The following is a 26,156-nucleotide window of genomic DNA, read 5'->3' on the forward strand; positions in this document are numbered from 1 at the left end:
TTTTCCATGTAGCATGATTTTACTCACTCGCTTATCATCGATACAGCTTTATCCTGTATAAAGAGTCGTGGGGAGGCACACACACAGGAGACTTGGTGTATGATCCCAGATAGGGTGCCAATCGATTGCAAGGCACACACACACACTCACACTCACTGACACACTATGGGAAGTTTTGGGAAGCTTACTAGCTAACTGGACCGTGGTAGGAAATCCACCAAACATTAGGAGAAAATGCAAACTCGGTGCACACACCCCGAAGTGGGACTTGAACCCGGACCCTAGTGATAGTGCTTACCACTACGCCACTGTCCCGCCAGGTGCTTTTATGTGTTTTTCTAGGTTTTATTGAATATCTGATTTTAACACTTGCCTACACTACATCCTTAATTAAAAATCATTTATAGAAATGTACATTATTTTTAATTCTGAGGGATTTGCATAAAAATAGAAAGGAGTGAGTGTGACAAAGTTAACAGAAGAACTCATATTCTCCAGCACGCTCAGTAAAACCTAACAGCTGTTTTACTTACACTCACCTAGAGGATTATTAGAAACACCTGTTTAATTTCTCATTAATGCAATTATCACATGGCAGTTGCTTCAATGCATTTAGGGGTGTGGTCCTGGTCAAGACAATCTCCTGAACTCCAAACTGAATGTCAGAATGGGAAAGAAAGGTGATTTAAGCAATTTTGAGCATGGTGGTGGTGTAATGGTGTGGGGGATATTTTCTTGGCACACTTTAGGCCCCTTAGTGCCAATTGGGCATTGTTTAAATGCCACGGGCTACCTGAGCATTGTTTCTGATCATGTCCATCCCTTTATGACCACCATGTACCCATCCTCTGATGGCTACTTCCAGCAGGATAATGCACCATGTCACAGAGCTCGAAGCATTTCAAATTGGTTTCTTGAACATGACAATGAGTTCACTGTACTAAAATGGCCCCCACAGTCACCAGATCTCAACCCAATAGAGCATCTTTGGGATGTGGTGGAACGGGAGCTTCGTGCCCTGGATGTGCATCCCACAAATCTCCATCAACTGCAAGATGCTATTCTATCAATATGGGCCAACATTTCTAAAGAATGCTTTCAGCACCTTGTTGAATCAATGCCACGTAGAATTAAGGCAGTTCTGAAGGCGAAAGGGGGTCAAACACCGTATTAGTATGGTGTTCCTAATGATTCTTTAGGTGAGTGTATAGTACTGTGCAAAAGTCTTGGGCACATACAAAAATATGGCATAAGGAAAATATCCTTTTAAAAACATTTTTGCATAAAAGAAACTTCTATAAAGAGGAATAAAATAAACAGTCAATATAAGTGAAAACTTATTGTTTAAAATCAGGGGTTTAGGCACAGATTTGTGCAGTTTTAAAAGAAAACAGCTGTTAGGTTTTACTGAGCATGCTGGAGAATATGAGTTCTTCCGGTAACTTTGTCACATTCGCTTCTTTCTATTTTTATGCAAATCCCAGGAGCGTACATTAGGTTTTTGGTTTCCATCTGTAATCTTGTACTATATATTTTTTACTTTACAGCCATGCATATATTCTGCTGTAATGTTATTTATTTATACGACAAAATTGGTACAGCATATAATATGGTGCCTAAGACTTTTGTCTTTATATATATATATATATATATATATATATATATATATAATTTTTAAAGGAAATAAATAATTATTAAAATGAAAAACGAGGTTCGGTTACTTTCTAATTTGTCCATAACTCATGTTTTAAAGACTTCCCTGCACCTTATTTGTTATTTGCCTTACATTATAAAGGTACTGTTTAGGCTTCTCCACTAGGAGGCAGTGTTACTCCTTTGAACCAGTGTAAAGTGGTAACACTGCTGATATGGAATGCTACTGTATGTAAGGAGAAATTTCGTGATCTTGGGTTTCATGAAACCGACACTGAGTGTGTGTGTGTGTGTGTGTGAGAGTGACAGGATTTAAGTGTAATCATAGTCATGCTGCAGGTTTGGCATTAAATGATTCATCAGAGACATGACTGTGATCAATTTAGTGAATAATTATACAAAATGAAAACTATGACCTAAATGTCCCTGCTGGGAAAAAGAGAAGATTTTGGAGAAGAAAAGAGAGATTTTGGCCGCAATGGTTTCTTTTAAACATTTTCCCATTAGGATGTAATGGTTTCATTGAATTCCATTTACTCTTGATTTAGTTTCACACCCAAATGAATTGTATTGTGTATTAATAGAATACCTGCCAGCTCTATCTTATATGTTGGTCCTCTTTCTCTCTGTTTTATTTTTATTTTTTTAAATCACAAGTCCATTAGGGGTACAACACTAAATCACATGAAACCACAATCACTGCTTATTATCATAATTTGAAGCTTCATATTGTGATTATCATTCTTTTTGGAAAACATGAAATATGAATACAAACCACTACAATCCATTCTTAACTGTCTATCATTTGGATTTAAATTTTTTTTTCTTTAATTCAGCAACAACGTCATCTCATCACGTTGCTATGGTAACAGCTCATCGTCCTAGATCAACGTGGTCAACCCTACTAACTACATCACTGTACAAAAGTCTTGACACTCAGACCTCCAGACTTTCTTGTACTTTTAATATGGGATTGAGGACCAGTTATCCACACTTCAGTTCATAGTCCAGTCCCTGTACTGGTGCAGTTTCAGAGGAATGTTTTTTTTGTTTGTTAAGCCACATAGTGAACTATAAATCAAAAATTTATGTTAAGGCATAAACCAATGAGAACCAGGTGCAGAAGATGACAGATGATCAGGTCGGTGAATAATACACTGCTGATGCTGAATGCTGAGTGGTTGGAAAAGATGAGAGGGGAAATAAGGTCGCTGCTGAGGCTGTCACGGAAACAAGCAATTTTTCAAATAAAATTTCAAATCAGGTAGTCAGGTTGCAGCATATTATGGTAAAATACAGGTCAGGCGCGAATCGAACGCTCGCCTCTGATGGTGCGAGGCCACAGTGCTGACCACTACGACCCCATGCGACCTCTCTTCTTTATATGTAGTGACACAGTGGTATAGTGGTTAGCACTGTCGCCTTGCACCTCCTGGGTCGAGGGTTCGATTTCCACCGTAGGTCTGTGGAGTTTGCATGTTCTTCCAATGTTTGATGGATTTCCTCCAGGTACTCCGGTTTCCTCCCACAGTCCAAAGACATGCAGATTAGGCTAATTGGCGAATCTGTCTGTGTGTGTGTGTGCCCTGCGCGAAGGATTGGCACTCTGTCCAGGGTGGACCTCGCCTCGTGCCCTGAGCCTCCTGGGGTAGGCTCCAGGCCCCCCGTGACCCTAAATACAGGAGTGGTATAGACGATGAGTGAGTGAGTAAGTGTGTGCAATGGATTGGCACTTTTGAGGGAGAAAAAAGAGAAGAAAGTGAAAGAAATACTATTTTAAGCACGACAACTTGTTTTGTGTAAATGGATCAAAAGTTCTGTGTGATCCTTGTTATTTCTAGCGAACTGTGATGTCATGTGCCGTGCGCTACATTACTCTTTCTGCGTTTTCTTCCTTACAGTATGTGTGCTGCTAATTTTGTCCTAGGGTGCACAAACTTTTGCAATATATATATATATTCTCAGGATTAAAAGCAAAATCTAATTCTGTGCCTCTACTCTGACATCCTGAGATCTTCACATGAACTCCTGTATGTACAGTATGCGTGAGTGTGTGTGTGTATGTGTGTGTGTGTGTGTGTGTGTTTTCTCCTCCTGTCATGGTGCAGGTTTCCGGCAGCGCGGCGGCGTAGGGAGTCTCCCCTTGAATCTGATCCGGCTCTGATTGGATCACGTCGCGGGTGGCTCGGGGGTCAGAGGCGTGCGGAGGGAGGAAGCCGCTCTGTGCCAGGTTTCCCATCATCCTGTGGGAATGGAGGTGTTGGATTACTATCGGTCCCAGGTTAGTGGGACGGGGCAGGTGCTCGGCAGAGACTCTTTCTTCTCGCTCGGTCTCTCTCATCAAAGCAGAGAGACAGGTTTAGAGAGAGAGAGAGAGATCAGATTCACAGCACATGTCATACACTCAGTGTCAGTGTTATTAGTGTGTAATTACTACAGTTGTTCTTTCTTTCTTTCAAAATTCTTTTCTTTTAAAATGGCAAAAATCTAAAAAAAAAAAAAAAAAGACATTTAGAAGCGCAGGCTCGTCTGGAAGAGTTAAAAAATCTGCCACGGTCATAGAGAGATATCCTTTATCTCTCCTTCCATCACTTTCTCTCCCTCTGTCTGTCTCTCTTTCTTCTTACTCATCCGTGTTTCTTCCTTCTTTCTCTCTGTCTGTCTAAAGTTGCATTTATCTCTCTCTCTTATCTCTTTGTCTGTTTTCTCCTCTTCCTTTCTATATCTCTTGTTTTGTCTCTGTCTCTCCTCATTCTCTCTGTCTCGCTCTTGCTCGATCTCTAGTTTGTCTCTCTCCATCTCTGTCTCTTTTTCATCTTTTTTTCTCTCTCTCTCTCTTACTGTCCTTGTGACCTTTTCATCTTTCTCTGTCTTTTCCTCTCTCTATAACACTCTCAGTCTCTCTCTTGCTCTATTTCTCTATAGTCCCTCTTTCTCTTGCTGTATCTCTCATGCGCACAGGCTTTGTCTCTCCTTTGTGTATCTCTATACTTCTCTCTGTTTCTGTCCCTATTTCCCACTGTCCCAACTGTCTCTCTCTTTCCCCCCTCTATGTTTCTCCTTCTTTTTTAACTCAGTTCAGTTCAGTTCAGAAGGGCTTTCTTGGCATGAATGATGATCAAAAAAAAAAAAAGTACATTGTTGCCAAAGCAATTACAAAACATTGGTTACATTATAAATAACATCAATCCATATTTATACTGTAGACATTTATAAACATTTTAAATATGAAAGAATAACATGATAGATAAACAATAATAATAATAATAATAAAAAAAACAACAAACAAAAAAAAAAGATCAATATTAACACTAACAATAACAACAACTATCAGAACAATGGTGATGTTACGTTGTAGTGATACAGTGTAGTTAGGTATGTTCAGAGTGTGTCTCACTGTCTCTGTCTCTCTAGTCATTGCATTTCTATGTCTCTCTCTGTCTCTCGTTCTGTTTGTATCTCCTCATTCTCTCTTGTCGTCTCTCTATTATTCTCTCTCTCTCTCTCTCTTTCTCTTTTTCCCCTCTGTATCTTACGACACTGTATTTTTCTCCTTACTGTCACTTGTGCTGGTTGGTGAATGTGAAGGTGTTAAATGTTACAGCTCCGTCCGGTACATCCATGTCTTCTGTGTATTTTTCCCCCTCTGTCTGTCCCCTTCTCTGTATGACAGTGTGCATTCAGAGATATTCTCAGACAGTGAGACCGCTGGAGTGAATAAAGGGGACAGAGTCTTTCAGCGCGGCGTGACGTCCCTGACAGCTGAAAAATAGGAGGCCCTGCGCAGAAACACAAAAATGATGAGAGAGGGACGCTGTGTATCTCTCGCTATTCATCCTTTTCAGTGTCAGAGAGATGCTTTCAGACACAGTCATACACTCCATCCTTCCATCTGCTGTCCTTTTCACCGATTTCTAGTGATCCTCTGGCATGCAAACACACACACACACCCAAACACCCAATCACAGCTGAATAATATCTTTATGTGTGATGTGAAGATGTGAATTCTACATCTTAGAGCTTAGAAACTACAGTATGTTATGTACGAGGGGCGTTCAAGTCAAATCGGGACTTTTGATTAGATAGTCTTACAGAACACGGTTATGAGAGTAACAGCTCCCTTTATTTCTCTATATAATGTCCTGCTACACTAATGCACTTATCCCAGTGTTACACTAGTGCTTGGACACCATCAAGGTAGAAAGTTTCCTCACTACGCCGGAGCCATGATGGGACTGTCATCTTCAGGTCTGAAACCCCGGCCTCCCAGGAACTCCCTTAATGACCGAAAGATGTGGAAATGGAATGTACGAGGAAATAACTCTTTTTTTTTTTTTTTTTTTAAAGATTTCAATCAACCATCAAGAGTTGCACGTGCTGAAAGTTCACGTGAACGTCATTCTCAGACGTACGGTCTTCTTTAAAACGGTTTTGCACCGTTCAAATGCAGCCAAGAGTCTCATCATCGTACTGTGCTTGACGTCTTCTGTAAATGTCAATCGCTTTTCCACTTTGATTCAAGAGTAATGTCATCATGAGTCCCGGTTTGACTTGAACGCCTTCTGTAACTTGTCCGCAATGATTTGCTTATATCTCATCGTGCACTTACAGCTCGGCTGGTGTGTGTCAGAAGCTGAACACTTTCGGGTTCACGGGGTGTTACGTGACACGTTAAAAGTAAAACGTCTTCGTCATGTAAACACACACCCATGACCAACCACTTTCATGTATGCACCTCCCTATTTACAGTATTCACACACACAGATTTCAGGCTCCGATCTCACTGTACAGTAAATATCCCTCGGACCGATGCTGTTTTTACAAGCGACGTCGCGTAAACACACTGTAAGCCGTGAGAACACAGCGCCTCTTTGACCGGAGTGAAGCAGAGCTTTGTGTGTCACGATCTCCTCCCGGTTCTAACACAACCGCACATCTCAGAACATCCACCTCCTTTTTTTAATTTATTGCTTTGATAATCTGGTAAATATAGCAGGATGGATGATGTGCAACCTTTTTATAACGCTTCACTTCAGGCTGCTGTTCATTAGGATACGTGACACCTACGTGCTGTAATCGCTTCGTTCCCGTGATGAATGATACTGCGGCTGTTTTCTGAGAGAATAAAAAATAGACGGACCAGAAACATCCATAAATTAAATAAGTCCATAAAAAGGGACTGTCTATTCTGGGTTCATCTAGTTCCTGAATATCCTATTGAAATCCAGACGTCACTGTTGTGTACATTGCAATCTCTCTTTATTTAAGGCTGATAAATATACAAACCCGATTCCAAAAAAGTTGGGACGCTGTACAAATTGCGAATTTAAAACAGAATTAAAACAAAATGTAATGAAATAAAAGTTTCAAATTTCAATATTTTATTCGTAATAGAATTAAGATAACATATCAAATGTTGAAAGTAAGACATTTTGAAATGTCATGCCAAATATTGGCTCATTGTGGATTTCATGAGAGCTACACATTCCAAAAAAGTTGGGACCGGTAGCAATAAGTGGCCGGAAAAGTTAAATGTACATATAAGAATCAGCTGGAGGACCAATTTCCAACTTATTACGTCAACTAGCAACATGATTGGGTGTAAAAGGAGCATCTTAGAGTGGCAGTGTCTCCCAGAAGTCAAGATGGTCAGAGGATCACCAATTCCCCCAATGCTGCGGCAAACAATATTGGTGTAATATCAGAGGAAACTTGCAAAATATTTGAAGTTATCATCTACAGAGCATCATATCATCCAAAGATTCAGAAAATCTGGAACAATCTCTGTGAGTAAGGGTCGAGGCCGGAAGACCATACTGGATGCCCGTGATCTTCGGGTCCTTAGACGGCACCGCAGCACATACAGGACTGCTACTGTAATGGAAATCACAACATGGGCTCAGGAATACATCCAGAAAACATTGTCAGTGAACACAATCCACCGGTTAAAACTCATGTGTTAAAACTATATTTTAAAAAAGAAGCCATATCTAAACATGATCCAGAAGCGCAGGTGTTTTCTCTGGGCATTTCAGATGGACTGTGGCAAAGTAGAAAACTGTTCTGTGGTCAGACGAATTAAAATTTGAAGTTCTTTTGGGGAAACTGAGACGCCATGTCATCAGGACTAAAGAGGACAAGGACAACCCAAGTTGTTATCAGCGCTCAGTTCAGAAGCCTGCATCTCTGATGGTATAGGGTTGGTTGCGTGAGTGCGGAGTGGCATGGGCAGCTTACACATCTGGAAAGGCACCGTCAATGCTGAAAGGTTCTAGAACAACATATGCTCCCATCCCATCGTCTCTTTCAGGGAAGACCTTGCATTTTCCAAGATGACAATAATTCAATTTAAAAACTCATATATTATATAGATTTATTACACACAGACTAATATATTTCAAGTGTTTATTTCTTTTAATTTTAATGATTATGACTTACAGTTAGTGAAAAGCCAAAATTCAATGTCTCAGAAAATTTGAATTTTACTTAATGATCAAAATATTTTTTCTCAAAAAATGTGAATATTGCTCAATAAACAAATGAAATGAAATGAAAATAGTTTAAATACAGAAATGTTTGACTGCTGAAAAGTATGAACACGTACGACACTCAGCACTTAGTCAGGGCTTCTTTACATGAATTACTGCAGCAATGAGCTGAGGTGTTCTGAAAGCCCAGGTTGCTTTGATAGCGGCCTTCAGCTCTTCTGCGTTGTTGAGTCTCTCATCATCCTCTTTACAATACGCTAGAGATTCTTTATGAGGTTTAGGTCGGGTGAGTTTTCTGGCCAATCAAGCACAGTGATACCATGGTACTTAAACCAGGTATTAGTACTTTTAAAAGTGTGGGCAGGTACTAAGTCCTACTGGAAAATGAAAGCTGGTCAGCAAAGGGGAGCATGGAGTGCTCTAAACCTTCACGGTGGACGGCTGTGCTGACCTTGGACTTGCTAAAACACAGTGGACCAACACCAGCAGATGACATGGCTCCCCAAACCACCACTGACTGTGAAAACTTTATACTGGACCTCAAGCAGCTTAGATTCTGTGTCTCTTCTCTCTTCCTCCAGACTCTGGGACCTTGATTTCAAAATGAAACGCAAAATTTACTTTCTTCTGAAAAGAGGACTTTATCCCACTGAGCAACATTCCAGTGCTGTTTGTTGCACAACCCTGACCAAGTATTTATATTAAGTAACTTTTTGTAGTCCAACATTTTTGTGTAAGAATTTTTTTTTTTTATTGGTCTTAAGTAATATTAAAATTTTTTGAGATACTGCATTTGGGTTTTTCTTTAGCTGTAAGTCTAATGAATATTAGACTAAATTAGACTTATTTATATACAGTATATGAAGTTGGGAGAAAATGTCATGTCCTTATATAAGGACATTCGGGTCTCAAGGGGATATACAGAATTTATTTATATTTTTTTACTTTGTACCTTGTACTTGACCAAACTGGTCATATTCCCAGTCTTATTAAAAAGACACATAAATCTATCACTCTTGTCCGAACCAAACTGAAATTTTTCCTGACTTCTTTTCCGTAACTTCTGAGAGCTTTCTGAGCTTTTCAAAGAAAAGCAGTCACATGTCCAATATTTTGTTACAGTCATGCCATACAGTAGAGTATACAGCCTTAACTATCACAAGTCTTGTAAAGTCCAGGTTTAGTGCGTTACACACACACACAATATCATGACAAATGAATGTATACATAAGTACTGTTTGTTACTTGCTCTGCTCGAGTGTAGCGGTGATCCAGCTGTCAGCCAGAGCTTTAATTCTTACTGGAAGTAATGAAACGTACTTTAATATAGAAACATCTGGATTCATTCAGTAGAGTTGCTTTTACTCATGTGTATAAAGGCAGTGACACACGGACTAAAAGAACTCCTACAATAATTATTAGCTGTAAGTTTAAAAGAAAAAGAAAAATGATTACTGTTTCAGTTTTTTTTTTTAATTGGCAAAATTGTACAACTAAATACTATAGGAGAAAGTCCAAAATGTCTAAAAAAAAAGCAAAAAAATGACATCTTAGCAAGCAAAATATTTTTTAATTTAGCCAAACCTATGTATTATTTCTTTAAAAAAGGTTTACATCCAACTTTATTTTATTATTTGTGCTTGCAATTTTAATAACATTTGACTAGAAGTAGCTTAATAATCTTAGATTTGATCTGTTGTCAATTATTTTAAGAAACTATAGATAGGTTTGGTTACTGATTAACACTACGGGACCATTACAATGGAAATATTCTTAAATCTAGCAAGACCAATCTATCATTTAAAAAAACAACATTTTAAAGCAAACCAAATATAACCTTATATCTAATGTGATTTTAATAAAATTGTAAGCCAAAAAAATCTTGTTCTACTGGTAGAGAACTTTGGTACTTTTAAGAAATAATTATCTACAATTTTAGTGAAAATTGACTAGAAATAAAGTAAATAAACTTATATTTGGTAATTTGTAATCTTATTTTTTTTAAAAGTGTAGCTAAATGTACTTATATTCAGGATATTTTCTCTTAGCTGTTGAATACATATTAAAATTGTCATTTATATATTTATAATTCATAAAAATGACAACTCTCATTAATTATTAGGCAATATCACATGCGAGGTCGTGCTGTTGCACTGGTTATCAGCACAGCCGTGGTGTCTTCGGCTCCATTTACTTCCAGGTTCAGTTGTTAAATCTCATATAAATGGAAAGCTAGTGTTCTATGTAGGGTGTACAATCCCTTGTCCCAGGAATTTGGGATTCAGCCATGTGTTAGAAGCTAATTGGCTTTTGTAGGCATCAGATGTATGTTCTTGCTAAAATGTGTTTCTGACTGGTTTAGAATATGTATTTTGGCAGGTAAATAATCAGTTCTCTGCACTGCATTTCATATAAACCTATTTTTACCCATGCTGCGTTAGTGTACTGACAGTTAGTGTAATTAACGATAGATAGACAGATAGATAGATAGATAGATAGATAGATAGATCGATAGATAGTTAGACAGATACTGTAGATAGATAGATAGATAGATAGATAGATCGATAGATAGATAGATAGATAGATAGATAGATAGATAGATAGATCGATAGATAGTTAGACAGATACTGTAGATAGATAGATAGATAGATAGATAGATCGATAGATAGATAGATCGATAGATAGATAGATAGATAGATAGATAGATAGATAGATAGATAGATAGATAGATAGATAGAAAGAACTTTATTGTCATTGCATAGTACAGGTGCTTGCAGAAAAGAATGATTGTAGAACATCTGGGACGAGGAGTGATACATATAATTAATGGTCCTAGTGAGGTTACTGTCCATTATCAGCACTCCTGGAAAGCCTCTCGTCCAATCAGATTGCTTGGGTGGGACTACCTGTTGTATAATTATTCTTAACATGTGACAATGTTAATAAAAAATTTGTATGAAATTTCTGGAATTAAAGGTGCAGCTTCTAATTTCTGAAAGTCTGTCTATTGCTGTGAAAAATTGTGATATCATGAATAATCAACTTCAAACATACAGTTTAAAACATTTACTACAAAAAAGAATGAAAAAAAAAGAGATATTGCCACGGTTTCTTCAAATTACACTTCGCCTTAAGATTTCCTGGCCTGCCACAGCCTCCAAGAGCTGTTTAGCCCTGGCAATTGTTCTGTATAAAAAAGCAATGCAATTCTTTATGAGCGTTATAAAATAAAAACAGAAATAGAGAGGGTGAGATCTGCTGGGGGACGATGAGGCCGTGTCATTTATTTTTCTTTGCAGTTCCCATCGCAGACAAAAGGATGTGATAAAAGTCAAAAAGTGCTCCCTTAAATGAATAAAAAATTAAGAAATACTGTATGGCAGAATTTTATATAAACTACTAGAAAGAGTAAATTAAGAGTAAAATAAGTGCATTTTTGGATCCAACTGAATTTATAATTCTTTATTATTATTATTATTATTTTTATTATTATTATTATTATTAATTATTATTATAAACAATGATATTAAGTGTTTCTCTCAAACACTGAATCTAAAACTCATATTGTGAGACGAAGATGGTAAGCTTGGTGATGTAGCGTCCGATCTGCACCCTCTTCTCCAGCTCGCTCATCTCCACTTGTACCTCGATGGTGTCAGGGCCCAGCATAGGGCTGAGCAGCAGCAGCTCTCCGGTCTGCCGGTCTGAACGCTGGATGGTGAAATGGCGTCGCCCGCGGGCCCCTAGCAAAGCGAAACGCAACGTATCTCCGATCATCCGTACAGACGAAACCCTGAACATGACCCGCTGAGCTGAGAGATTTGACACCACTGACATGTGGTGGTAGGTGATGGAGTTGGGCGCCTGAGAACATGCCTTATTGTCCACGGGGCAGGGGTTCCTTTCACATCGCCTGGTTCAGTAAAAAAAACACATAATAGGAAAATTTGATACCATTATCTATGCATATTAGTGTATATTATATAATCTATGTATCTCATTTTAAAATAGATTTATTTATTTTTTTCATTATTTTTATATGCTTGCATTTAAAATGTTGTTCCTCTATTATCCTACAGGGGGTGCCCTCTAAACTATTCACATTTTGGCAGGCAGCACAGCATTCTGTTTGGTAGGGGCAACTTATTTGCCAAATTTGTTTAGATTTGTAGCAAACTCATGATTTTTTTTTTTATATAGAATGAAGATTTTTATAAAATTGTGATGCTTATAGAATTACGAAATACGAACTGAATAGAACTGAAACCTAGGTATTGTGATAATATTGTATCATCTGGTCCCTTAAGATTTCCATCGCTACTAGTTACGATAAGGTGTTATTTATTAGAAGTTGCTTTTTCCTTATCTTAAATGTAAAATGTAAAACAGAAAGGAATACTCTCTACATGGAATTCACTGTAATTCTAGAAAAAATTGAAAACATGGCTAATATAAAACATTTTTGGAAATGTTTTAAACACGGTGGGACTTTCATCTATCATTACTTTAAGTGAAAAAATCATGTGAATTAAGTCTTACTATAGGAATTATTATATACTAAAACAAACATTAATATAAATTTAATATTTAATTCAAATTTAATAAGGATTTACAGTCAACTCCTTCTGACCAATCAGAATTAAGAATTATCTATGCAGTTTAACTGCACTACATCCAATGCTCCACATTAGGCTTTTATTATTGAATCCTTTGCACTGGCACTTACGTGGGTGAAGTTTTGACATAGGTCACATTTCGGATGCGTGGACATTCCACCTTCATACACTGAAAACCTCCATATGTGTTAATACACAGGCGATCACGGGTGCAGTTGTTCTGCCTTGTGGTGCACTCATCGATGTCTGTATGCAGGATCAAGAGAAAGCATGTGTGTGAATAAGAAACGTCTGGATTTAGTCTCCTTACTTCTACAAATGGTGGCTCACTTGGGTTGGCTCACCTCTGCAGCTTCGGCCGTCCTGGCTCATTTCGTAGCCAGCTGGGCATGAACAGCGATATCCACCAGGAGTGTTAACACAAGCATGAATGCACAAACGACCTGCCGGGCCGTTATTGAATACTTCACACTCATCGATGTCTGGGAACATAACAGGAACAGGCACACAGAATCACATTATTTCAGCTGCCTTTTCTGTTGGTGAATTGCCGAAGGCTAAAAGGACTATTGCACCAAATCACACTTTGATTCCTTGAGTAATGTTATTCTGAATAAGAATATAAAGGCTTTCTCGAAAGTATATGTGTCAAATCAAAAGTTATACATTATCATTCTCTCAAACTAGAGTCTGAATCAAGTTAATGGGCAAGTTGTGGCTATAGTGTTTGAGTCCAGAGTTATAGCTTTTATAGTAGACTAATAGTCCAACGTTGATCCCCTCATGTTCTGAGTCGAGTCCAGAGTTCCTATCTTTAGTGTCCATATCAAATGTAGATTATGCGTTTATCACTCAATAAAGTCCAAGCAACAGAATCAACCATATGTTGAGCCCATGAATGTAAATGTGAACAGAGTTCGTGTCAAGTGCTTTGCTCTTAGAGCAGGGGTCTCCAAATCCAGTCCTGGAGGGCCAGTTCTGGACCAGAACAGTTTGTAATTCACCAACACCTAAACACACCCACTGAACCTACAGAAGTAATTAACAGATTAGTTAAATCAGCTGTGTTTGAGAAGAAGAATCACCAAACTGTGTTGGACACTGGCCCTCCAGGACTGGATTTGGAGAACCCTGCTCTAGAGCCTGAATCCAGATAAGCCACAAATCACAGAATTAAAGTTGAATCTATATTTCATAGCTCTAGAATCTAAATCTGTACGTTTCAAGCCAAGATCTTGGCCATGAGAATCCGAACTGAGGCTAAAGTCCCTAGCTTTATGTTCTGATTTAATTTCGAATTGGTCCCAGGTAGAAGGGTTTCATCAAGGTTTAGATTTTAAGCCCCAAGCTATAGTTTCTCGGTTATATAGTAATATAATCAGAGTCACGTTTAGAGTCCCTAGCCTAGTTTCTTGGATCCAAATCCTAGCGAGTTTAGCACTCGATTGAGTCCAGAGTCCCAAGCATTGGAATCTGGGTTGAGCCTCTAAGTTTAGAGGAGCAGAGTTCGAATCCACAAACAACAGATTTTAAGTTCAAAGTATGTCTAGAATCATGGAATCTAAAAACATCTGTAAAGAACACTGCCTGGCCAAAAAAAGCCAACATTTCAGAACATATCTAGTAACATATCTAACCTGTATGTGTACCTGTATGTAGCTGGTAACAGAAGAAGGCTGCTTGTTTTTGCTTTTGCCTCATAGGGCGAGTATGAGTGCTGAGGGTATGAGTTCTACACAGACCGTCTCAAGGAAAAAGCATGTAGTTTTTTTTTAAGGAGCCACTATGTACAGAATCAAATTCTGCAGAAATATCCAACCCTTCTGTGTACTTTACAAGCAAGAAGCAAACATCCCCCCAACCACTCCTCACCATACCCTGCTACCGCCCGACCCATTTGGGGAAACCTTAGAGTGCTTCCTCAACATGTTCCATCTTCTAATACACAGAGGAAAACAAGTACAAGCGGCTACATTTCCAACCTGGCTGACCTTATCTTTAAAAAGTAAATGTGGTCATGACATGTCAGAAGTAATATCCAGCTCCTCCGAAAATAAAATATGTTTTTTTTTTTTTTAATACCACAAGGGCACAGGAGAGCAGTTTGGGTTAGTCGAGCTGAGTGCGGTTTAAAAGCAAAAAATTGAAACTTCTCATGAAATTAGGCGAGTTCATGGTGTTAAGCTTACATGTAGCACATTTGGGAGGACATCAAAGTTCTGCAACTTGCACAATAATTCAGGAAGTATTCATGTTCTTCAGACGAGTGTCTTTCGGGAATGCATTTACTGTACATTCTCTTCTCCCAGTGCTTTAATATCATATGGTGATGGTATGTATGTACTGTACAGTAGGTGGTTTGTAATGAATTATAAAAAGAAAATATTGTGTATCATATTCTGGTCTGATCTAAGACCATCATCCAGCTTCAGAGAGCTGGCATTCTCAAAATTGGCAACGTGTCTCCTTGTGTAATCCTACAATTTCTGTCTAATCTAGTAGGTATAAAAGTCTGTTCTCTGGGAATTGACTTGAGGAACGAGACAGGTGGATTTAATGTTGTGCTAGGTTCAACGTCAATTCCTCTTCTGGTTGTGGGTGAAAAGACAAATTGCTTTTTGGCTAAACTAACACGTTCTAATGGTGTAAGATCTAGAATGACTTCTGGATCCCTATGGCTTGGTGAGTAACTAGACATAATGTACGCACATATAGAATTTCAACTCTGAGGATTTTTTTCTAGAGAGAAACTACAAAACAATAACTAAATCAAAAGACGTTAAATAGATACCATGTGCTCATTTGTAATCTAAACAAAATTATCTAGCTAAACATTTTCATTATGTTATAGGCTTTTGAGTAAGGATATGACCTAGCTAACTAGCATCAGCTAGCTTGTTTCTACAGATGATATAGGTAGGGTGGTTACTAACTCACCCAGAGTCTATACCACTTTATCCTATATACAGGGTTGGAGCCTATCCCAGGTGATGTGTGTCATGAGGCGGGGTACACCCTGGACGCGTTGCCAATCCAACGGAGTGCACACACTCACACTCTCATTCACACACTGTGAACAATTTGAGAATGCCAATTATCCCAATATGCTCGTCTTTGGACTGTGGGAGGAAACCAGATTACCCGGAGGAAACCCACCAAGCACAGGGAGAACATGCAAACTCCACACACACAGACCAGGGGTGGAAGCAGCCCTGGAGGTGCAAGGCAACAGGGCTAACCACTGAGCCACCCTTAATTACAATGCCACGTCGTACATGTGTTTTTTTCCAAATATAATACGATTTTGCTCAGAAATATGTATATAGAATATGTAGGTGTGTGTGTGTGTGTTGTTTTATTAACTACTGTACATATACTGTTTTTTTTTTTTAGTCTGATGTGACAGGTGCTCACCTGTGCAGATGCTGGTGTCGCGACCTGAAATGGTATATCCTGCCTGACAGGTGCAGTGTGTGGTGCCCTGGACCTGGACGCACTTGGACGGCTGCACAAATGGAAGCAGAGTCGTTAAAGGAAACGAGGTGGCAGCAGCTGCAGCTCCAGAGGTGGCAGTAGAGATGTTGGTTGTTGTAACAAAAACTGAAGGAAGAAAAAACATGATATGTTGGGAAACACTTTTGAGCTGCCTATTTATATACAGTATATGTGGTGAGTTGCGGAAAAATGTCAAAAAAAAAATCTAGAAGATAACCAGATCTCCTACGCGGCTGGGTTGCAATTCACAAGTCATATTATTTATCTTAGAAATTCTATGATTCGTATAGATAAAAAATTACAGACCGCACCTACAGTATAATGCTTTTGATACCAATCGAGATAAGCGAAAAGTCTTAATGATAAATGACTGTAAAAGATTGTAAAAAAAAATCAGTCATGGTGTATATACTGCGTCATGGGTTAGTCAATACAGTTAAAAATACATAGATTTATACGGTTTATGGCTTGTTTGTGCACTTTGGTTTGCAGGAGGATATGGGATTATGAGACTTAAAAACAACCTCGGTAGTGTATGGTTTTAAAGATGCATTTAAAAGGTCATTACTGTAAATGTGTGCTTTCTACTTGTGCAACGAAAAAAAAATTGTGTTTGCTTTATTTACATTTACAGCATGTGGCAGATTCTTTGATCCACAGCGACTTAGAAGTGTGTGGTTGTCCACTTGGAAAACAAACATGTCTTTATACTTGGGCAGAGCCTGAATGTGCCAACAATTTAAGACATTGCCTGAAACACCAGTACTGTTGCAGAAGGAAAAAAAGGAGCAGAAACGAATTAATTAATGCACTAGTTTTTTTTTTGTGTAAGTGCATGAGCTGAAGGAGAATGAAAACAGTTTGGACAGCCACAGGAAGTTCATTCTCCCATTTGGTGCCAGGACAGAGTTCTGATGTTCTGTATGTACAGTACTTCCTGTTTTTTGAAGGTTGTTGGATCGAGCTGAGACTTGAAGTACAGTGATTTATATTAAACCGTAGTAGCCTGTTTCATAGTAAAAGTGCCAGGAGGCTCAGGGCACAAGGCAGGGTACATCCTGGACAGGGTGCCAATCCATCGCAGGGCACACACACGTATACTCACACTGATTCACACACTATGTGCAATTTGGGAACGCCAATTAAGCCTTACCTGCATATCTTTGGACTGTGGGAGGAAACCGGAGTACCCGAAGGAAACCCACTAAGCACGGAGAGAACATGCAGACTCTATGCACACAGAGACGGAAATCGAGCCTGGCCAGGAATCTGGAGGTGCAAGGCGACATTGCTAACCACTACACCACTGGGGAACAGTCAGTTATTTTAAAACACAAAGGTCAGCCTTTCTGGAACAGTTCTTGCAAGAATAGTATTTTTGAGTGCATTTTAGAAACCCATCAAGCACCATAATGAAGCTGGCTCTTATGAAGACCTTCCCAGGGAAGCAAGAATAAAACTGACCTCTGCTGCACCGGAGAAGTTCATTCAGAGTCACCAGTCTCAGAAATCACCAATTAACAAACAACACCTTAGATTAGAGCCGTTATGAAGGATTTACAGAGCGGACGTAGCAGATACGTCTCAATATCAACTGTTCAAAGGAGATTATTGTGTATTTTGGACGTTTTCAGCATTGTTTTATAATGTAGAAAGAAATTAAAATCAGGAAAGACCATGAAGTTAGAAAGTGATCCCAGACTTTTGAGCGGTAGTGTATGTGTTGGAGGATGTAGTGGAGTGAAAGTAAAACGTATCCACTAATAAGGTCACTCGAGTAATGTACAGTGCATATAATTGAAATTTTAGGCATTATGATGAATCAGCACAGTTTTCTTTAAATTGGCATGTGTAAGTGAAACAAATAGAGTTTAAATTTGGTTCTTCATTCCACCCTGGCTAGACTTTAAATGGTTCCAAATGCAGCAGCCAGACTTTTAACTGGAACAAAGAAAAGGCAACACATCACTCTGTCTTGGCTTAACCTCACTGGCTACCAATTAAATATACTATTGATTTTTAAATTCTAATGGTCTATCTGACTTATATATACATCCCTGACTTGTTACCCCAATATTCTGCCTCCAGGTCACTCAGATGTTCTTTAAAAAAAAAAAAAAAAAAACATTTTCCAGCCCCTTATTCTCCAGTACTATGCATTTTGTAAAGACCAGTCCTATGCATTTTACAGTTTCACACTATGCCAGGCATAAGTACCATATGAGTACTATACAGTATAAACGTATTAGGTAATGTTCTCCTTTAAAGCATGTTTGGTCAACTGTAGTTTTAAATCTGCTATACAAATAAAATGGCTTGACTTTGTATTACGTATATAAAACTGCAGCATCTCAAGTACAAGGGGCGTTTAACAAAGACATAAAATCGATTGACATTTATACAGTACAAGACTTCAAGCACAATGACGATCCCGGCCAAGGTGGCTCGATAAATCCTTTGTTTATTTTTCCCACACTCATCTACATCAGTGTTGCCTAAACATGATAAGTCTTTGGAGAAAAAAAAAAGGAATAAAACTGAATCAAGTATGACTTGTTTTTGAAAGAATCTGAATATCCTTACATGTGGGCGTTGGAGATTGGCATGTATGTCCTGCCCATCCTCTGGCACATACACATGTGAATCCATTGACTTCATCTGTGCATGAACCCCCGTTGGCACAGGGTGAAGAGGCGCACTCATTTATTTCTGAGGAAAGACAGGAATTCGGTCATTAATCTATCCCTAACACCGAGCAGATGCATTGAGGTATGCAGAGCTCTGATAGCTTCGTGTAACTTTATACTACGATACTGATGCAAAGATTAAGTAAAGTATGTCCTGCGTTTTGTGCTTTCACAGCCAGCTTCCTTTCGTGCCTGATGGAGCGTTTGTCGAGCCTAATCGACTTGTTGGACTGCTGTCTGGAATTAAATGGTGTGTAAAACAATGAGCTGGGCTCAAACATTTTTTACAGAAGCCAAATGAAACTCAATCATGCTGAGGAGCACGTGAAACTTTTTTTTTTTCCCGGGGAACAATGTGGGTGATAACATAAGTGATGTATAAAAGTGTTTTAGAGACAGGAAAAAATAAAAGCAGTGATGTGGGAAGTGAGGGTGATGGGTGGAGTTTAGAAAAGATGAACAATGACAAGGATAAGGAGTGAGAAGACAACCATGACACCAGGACCTAATAAAAAAAAAAAAGATCTGGGCTTTTGTAATGTTTACGCAAAGTATTACATAAGACCCTTATGACAATGACATAAACGTACTGTATGTCCACATTTAATAAACCTTTTTTTAACATACGTACACAGATGACATAAGGTGTGTATGAAACTTCATGAGCTGACTTTGTGTCTAAAACATCTAAAACATTGCACTTTGTTTCAAATGTAAGAGCTACGTATTGTAAGGATGATGGGCTGGCAATTATTTATTATTTATATAAAATGCTTATGTAGCTTTATGTCACTTGTCTTATAACCATCAATGTAATTACAACTTTATACCAACAACAAATGAAATCACTAGTTTACCATATGCGTCAGTTTATGGTAAAAACGACAATTGCTTATAATCCTTATATGTACAGTACATAAAATTTTAATAAATGTGTTCAGTTGTCATAAAGGGCTTATCTAGGTATTATTCCACTCTAGGAACACAGGAAAATGTCATAACACATCCTAATGTCAACGAATGCCACTATTTCAAACAGGTATTATGTCACCTTGATGTCAAATTGACAAAGAAGCACAACACCCATTTAAACTAGTGTTTTTAAACACTAATGTAGACATTAGTTGTTATATAAGGCTTATAAGCATATAGTGGCCTGTAAACACAGTAAAATGTCATTACACAAACTTGTATACCAATACATATCTATTACTTCACAGGTGTTCGGGTATTATGTAAATGTTATGTCAAATTATCAAAAATACTCCAACAACTGACACAAATAAATCTTTAAAATGTTTGTGTAAAGTAGCTTTAATGTCAGTTGTTATAACTCTTATATGTATTTTTAATATAATTAAAAATATATATTGCCCTGTGGACAGCTTACATAGGAATTATATAGCCATATGAACACCTTAAATAGGTGGCAGGTAGCCATATAAACACTTTGTGTAGGTGTTATGTAGCTCTATGAACACCTTCTGTAGATGTTATGTAGCCCTATGAACACCTTCTGTAGATGTTATGTAGCCCTATGAACACCTTGTGTAGGTGTTATGTAGCCCTATGAACACCTTGTGTAGGTGTTATGTAGCCCTATGAACACCTCGTGTAGGTGTTATGTAGCCCTATGAACACCTTCTGTAGATGTTATTTAGCCCTATGAACACCTTGTGTAGGTGTTATGTAGCTCTATGAACACCTTGTGTAGGTGTTATGTAGCCCTATGAACACCTTGCGTCGGTGTTATGAGACCTATGAACACCTTGTGTAGGTGTTATGTAGCCCTATGAACACCTTCTGTAGATGTTATGTAGCCCTATGAACACCTTCTGTAGATGTTATTTAGCCCTATGAACACCTTGTGTAGGTGTTATGTAGCCCTATGAACACCTTGTGTAGGTGTTATGTAGCCCTATGAACACCTTGCGTCGGTGTTATGAGACCTATGAACACCTTGTGTAGGTGTTATGTAGCCCTATGAACACCTTGTGTAGATGTTATGTAGCCCTATGAACACCTTCTGTAGATGTTATTTAGCCCTATGAACACCTTGTGTAGGTGTTATGTAGCCCTATGAACACCTTGCGTCGGTGTTATGAGACCTATGAACACCTTGTGTAGGTGTTATGTAGCCCTATGAACACCTTCTGTAGATGTTATTTAGCCCTATGAACACCTTGTGTAGGTGTTATGTAGCTCTATGAACACCTTGTGTAGGTGTTATGTAGCCCTATGAACACCTTGCGTCGGTGTTATGAGACCTATGAACACCTTGTGTAGGTGTTATGTAGCCCTATAAACACCTTGTGTAGGTGTTATTTAAACCCACGTACATGGGTATTATTTAGCCTTGTGTAGGCTTTATGTAGGTATTATGTAAACCTATGAACACCTTACATGTGTGTTATGTAGCCCTATTGAGTGCCAATAAACTTTCAGGTATGTCAACTTGACATAATAATAAATATAAAAAGCAAAGCAACAGCTGAAATTTAGGTGTTATAAAAGATATATATAAAAAATATATATTGCCCTGTGGACAGCTTACATAGGAATTATATAGCCATATGAACACCTTAAATAGGTGGCAGGTAGCCATATAAACACTTTGTGTAGGTGTTATGAGACCTATGAACACCTTGTGTAGATGTTATGTAGCCCTATGAACACCTTGTGTAGGTGTTATGTAGCCCTATGAACACCTCCTGTAGATGTTATGTAGCCCTATGAACACCTTCTGTAGGTGTTATAAGACCTATGAACACCTTGTGTAGGTGTTATGTAGCTCTATGAACACCTTGCGTCAGTGTTATGTAGCCCTATGAACACCTTGTGTAGGTGTTATGTAGCCCCATAAACACCTTGTGTAGGTGTTATTTAAACCCACATACATGGGTATTATTTAGCCTTGTGTAGGCTTTATGTAGGTATTATGTAAACCTATAAACACCTTACATGTGTGTTATGTAGCCCTATTGAGTCCCAATAAACTCTCAGGTATGTCAACTTGACATAATAATAAATATAAAAAGCAAAGCAACAGCTGAAATTTAGGTGTTATAAAAGATATATATTAAAAATATATATTGCCCTGTGGACAGCTTACATAGGAATTATATAGCCATATGAACACCTTAAATAGGTGGCAGGTAGCCATATAAACACTTTGTGTAGGTGTTATGAGACCTATGAACACCTTGTGTAGATGTTATGTAGCCCTATGAACACCTTGTGTAGGTGTTATGTAGCCCTATGAACAGCTTCTGTAGATGTTATGTAGCCCTATGAACACCTTCTATAGGTGTTATAAGACCTATGAACACCTTGTGTAGGTGTTATGTAGCCCTACGAACACCTTGTGTAGGTGTTATGCAGCCTTACAGTATGTCCTGTATAACTTAAGTAGATGTTATGTAGCCCTATAAACACCTTATGTATGTGTTATTTAAACCCACGTACATGGGTATTATTTAGCCCTGTGTAGGCTTTATGTAGGTATTATGTAAACCTATGAACACCTTACATGTGTGTTATGTAGCCCTATTGAGTGCCAATAAACTCTCAGGTATGTCAACTTGACATAATAATAAATATAAAAAGCAAAGCAACAGCTGAAATTAAGGTGTTATAAAAGGTCTTATGAATTGTCATCTTGCCTTATAACTAGTTACTCAATGTAAAATATTGCCAATGTTATAATTTTTCTGTGGGTGTATGACTGACCCTTGCAGACAGGCTGTTGGCCGCTCCAGGTTAGCGACTCTTTACACTGCCGGGTCTCAGAGCCCACCAGCTCGTAGCCGGAGTCGCACAGGAAGTGAACCTCATGACCTAGCAGTAGACCTTTTCCTAATTTTCGTCCATTGAGGGGAGCGTCCAGTTTCGGACAGAAAGCTGTGTAGAACCAGACAATCAGTTATTGCATTTTTACATCTCCTATGTTTTTTTCCTCCCCAATCTGAGATCATCATCAAAAGCTCCTACCATTACTGGGTTTGGCAGGCACACGGGCCGTGCTGTTCTGCAGCTGGCTGATTTTCCTCTTCAGGCTGCGGAGACTCTGCAGGTACGAGGCCTCATGTGATGCGAGCAGCTTTTGTGCTTGGCGTAGGGAATTTTGCAGCTCCTGAGTACTGGGACATTCCTGCATGAACACACACACACACACCGCTGTGATGTAGCAAGTTGCCAAGATAACGATCTTAATTAGTGCTTGAATTGAATTCGAAGCTTGCTGATATTCATCTTAAAGCATATTTCTTAGTAATTATGGTGTATGAAAGAATATAATCTGGACCCACTAACAGCGTCTTGGAGTTGAACAGGTTAAGTAAGATATTAGAATATATGATTCATATTTGCACACTGGTGTCTAATATCACACATTTCATTTCTTTTCCAGGGAAAAAGGAAGCGAGATTTATTCATTGATCTTCCACCTAACACAGACAGTTTCTCTCTCTCTGTCTCGCTCGTTCTTGAACCACATTTACGTATCCTTCCAACTGCCAGTCCCATAAACGATTAAAGCATGTGCTGGTTTTATTCTATGGACCGTGTTCTGTCGTGAATGATGCAGTGTCTGGGGTCCTGACGTGCATGACGTCACATCTAAGTGGAGGTTGGAGCTCAGAGCTGAAAGACTAGATTGTGCTCGTGAGGTGAATGAACAGAGCGTATGCAGTATGAGCTTTACATGCTCTGAGAAAATATCGCCGCTTGCAGAAAGAAAGGGCGGTCCTGATTTGTTTCAGCCGAAGGACTTTGCTAGAAAACAGCCAGGGTTGTGTCGAAATGCTTGACCGAAAAAACTGCTGGTAGGACTCAGTGCATCTTACTTCAGGTGGAAACAGGAACGATATAAATGCAGATAAATGAATAAAGCTAGACTATTAATGAGATTTCTTTCCAGTCCAGAGACTCACCAATCCACCTTTCAGCACATTTTTAGCGGTGGGAGAAAACCAGAGAACCCTGAGGAAACCCCAGCGCCACTGGTGAGGTCAATCGCTTGAGATGGCATGATGAAGCAAACACGACTCAGGATGGAGCTGTACGTTCTTCCTCTTTCACAATACTGTTCATGCAAGCTTCCTCGCTTCTCATTGGCTGCCTTAAGGGGAAGGGCCCCTTTTTTCCTCCAAGTTTTTTATATTAAATGACTTATGTAAGGAAGCTAAATATTTGCATATCCTGTTAGAACAACTTGTTCACTGATTATGAGGCATAGATCAGTGGAGCTTAAAAAGAGAGTAATACTTATTGAGATGTTTTATTTTATTTTTGCAAAACATCATTTTAGATTAATCATTAACATATACTGTACTATAGACACATTAGATACATATATAAACATAACATAATCATAACAGTCCTTAGAGATATACTGTCCAGATAGGATAAAAAGGATTCCAAGCATAATAGTTTAAATCTTAATCTTCAACATTTTTTTCATTGTACTTGGAAATACATTTCAGAACTGTATTACTAATCTTAGTTTTTAGTTTAGTGCTTTCCTTAAAACCTAGTGCACTTCTCTTTAGGTGACCAAGTACTAAGGTATGACAGTATACCAAATGATAACTGTTAGTATTCCTGACACTTAGCGTATTGTTTTTCCAAGCATCATTGTAATAAACATGAATAAACCTCTAGCAGGAGTTACAATAGTAATGGTTAAATTAAATGTGTAGGTTAGCTGGTTAGTGATTGGTTAATGAATGGTGAGCTGGATACTTATAATGATATTGATGATGATAATGATGATGATTATTAATTAATTATTTTTTTTATAACACCAACCTTTTTACCTTCTAAACTACAAATGCCGTTCAAATCAAACCAAGACTTTTACTTGTGCAGAATAACAGAATACAGTTATTAGAGTATAAACATCCTTTATTTCTCTATACTAATGCACTTATCCCAGCATTTCACCAAAATTTGACTGCCTGCTTCATGTCTAAAACCCTGGCCCCCCAGGAACCTCTTCAAAAGCCCAAACATGTGCAAGTGGCGTTGGTGAATAATTGTGTGTACAGTTCGCACGGACAGATGCGTCTCTTCCGCAAGTTGGTGACAAGTTGTCTGTCGATTTCCATGGATCAAGCATTTGTTTCGCTCAATCTGGTTTTTGGACACCTCGTCTGAGACCGTCAATCACAGATGTAGAGCCATCTTTAAAGCGTTTACGCCATTAAATATATTACTGCAGCTAAGAGTCTCATCACCATACTCTGCTTGAAGTCCTTTAAAATGTTAGTATCCTTTACATCTTCGTTTCTAAGAAATTTCATTACAAGTCCCGCTTTGATTTGAACACCCCTCATATATAAAGTTATGTAAATGCTCACAAACTGTGTTCAGCTTGTGTAGACCTTCTGTTCGATAGACAGTCCTCTCTGTGACCTACCTTACACACGCACACAGGAACGCACACACAGCTAGGAGGTCTTTCTTTGACCCTTAAACACCTCCTGTGCAAATATTTAGCCTCAAGCAGAACATATTAAACTACATGTTCAGTTTGCACATGAAAGCACAAGGCATCAAATACAACTATAGAAAGGATCTTGTATTCATATTCATACTAACAGATTCATAAAAACTTTATATATTCTTATTATTGAAATGTAATTAATAATTAATGTCTTTAAATATTTGTAGTTTTTTCATATTAACATGCATAAAGAATATTTCACAAAGATTAACAGAATAAATTTAGCACATACATACAGTACATTCTTGGCTTGCATTATAAAATTTATTAGTGTTTAAATAAAAAAAATAAGTGGAATAGGTTTACAATAAAAGCTCACACACTTCACTCACCTGGCCATAAATCGTGTTCATCTGACCGATCCACATAATCAGCAGTACGAGGGAAATCAAATTCATTTTCCTAATAAAAACTTACACACTGCTCAAAACAAACTCGTCACTCTTCTTAAACGTCCCGAGTCTTTATACTCACTTTAAAAATCCACAAAATGTAATAGAGAGAACTTGGGACCAGTTTCAAGAGCCTTCCAAACGAGAGCCTTCTCCCATCTGCAGAGCGAATTTTTATAACCCGCCACTGTAGACTGGTGTTTTTCTTCTTTCCTTTTTTTTTTACAAAAAAAAAAAAAAAAAAAAACACATGCCACATTTTCTCCTCATAAAAGCCACTCAGTTCTAGTAGCCTATTTGTTAACCTGGAGGAATCTAAA

The 26,156-nt window shown here is 38.3% G+C and overlaps 1 protein-coding gene across 1 annotated transcript; it reads right to left on the reverse strand.

Moving 5' to 3' along the window:
• Positions 1 to 11,693: 11,693 nt before the first annotated feature.
• On the reverse strand, positions 11,694 to 25,921 carry LOC128528239 (fibulin-7). Its single transcript, XM_053500994.1, has 8 exons — positions 25,777 to 25,921; positions 22,930 to 23,089; positions 22,669 to 22,839; positions 18,836 to 18,961; positions 16,172 to 16,357; positions 13,102 to 13,239; positions 12,868 to 13,003; positions 11,694 to 12,054 (listed from the first exon to the last, which is right to left on the reverse strand). Exons 1-8 carry the CDS (start codon positions 25,840 to 25,842, stop codon positions 11,694 to 11,696), a joined length of 1,344 nt encoding a protein of 447 aa, XP_053356969.1. The 5' UTR covers positions 25,843 to 25,921.
• Positions 25,922 to 26,156: the final 235 nt, after the last annotated feature.

The sequence above is a fragment of the Clarias gariepinus genome, chromosome 7 (genome assembly GCF_024256425.1).
Source record: "Clarias gariepinus isolate MV-2021 ecotype Netherlands chromosome 7, CGAR_prim_01v2, whole genome shotgun sequence".
Taxonomy (NCBI): domain Eukaryota; kingdom Metazoa; phylum Chordata; class Actinopteri; order Siluriformes; family Clariidae; genus Clarias; species Clarias gariepinus.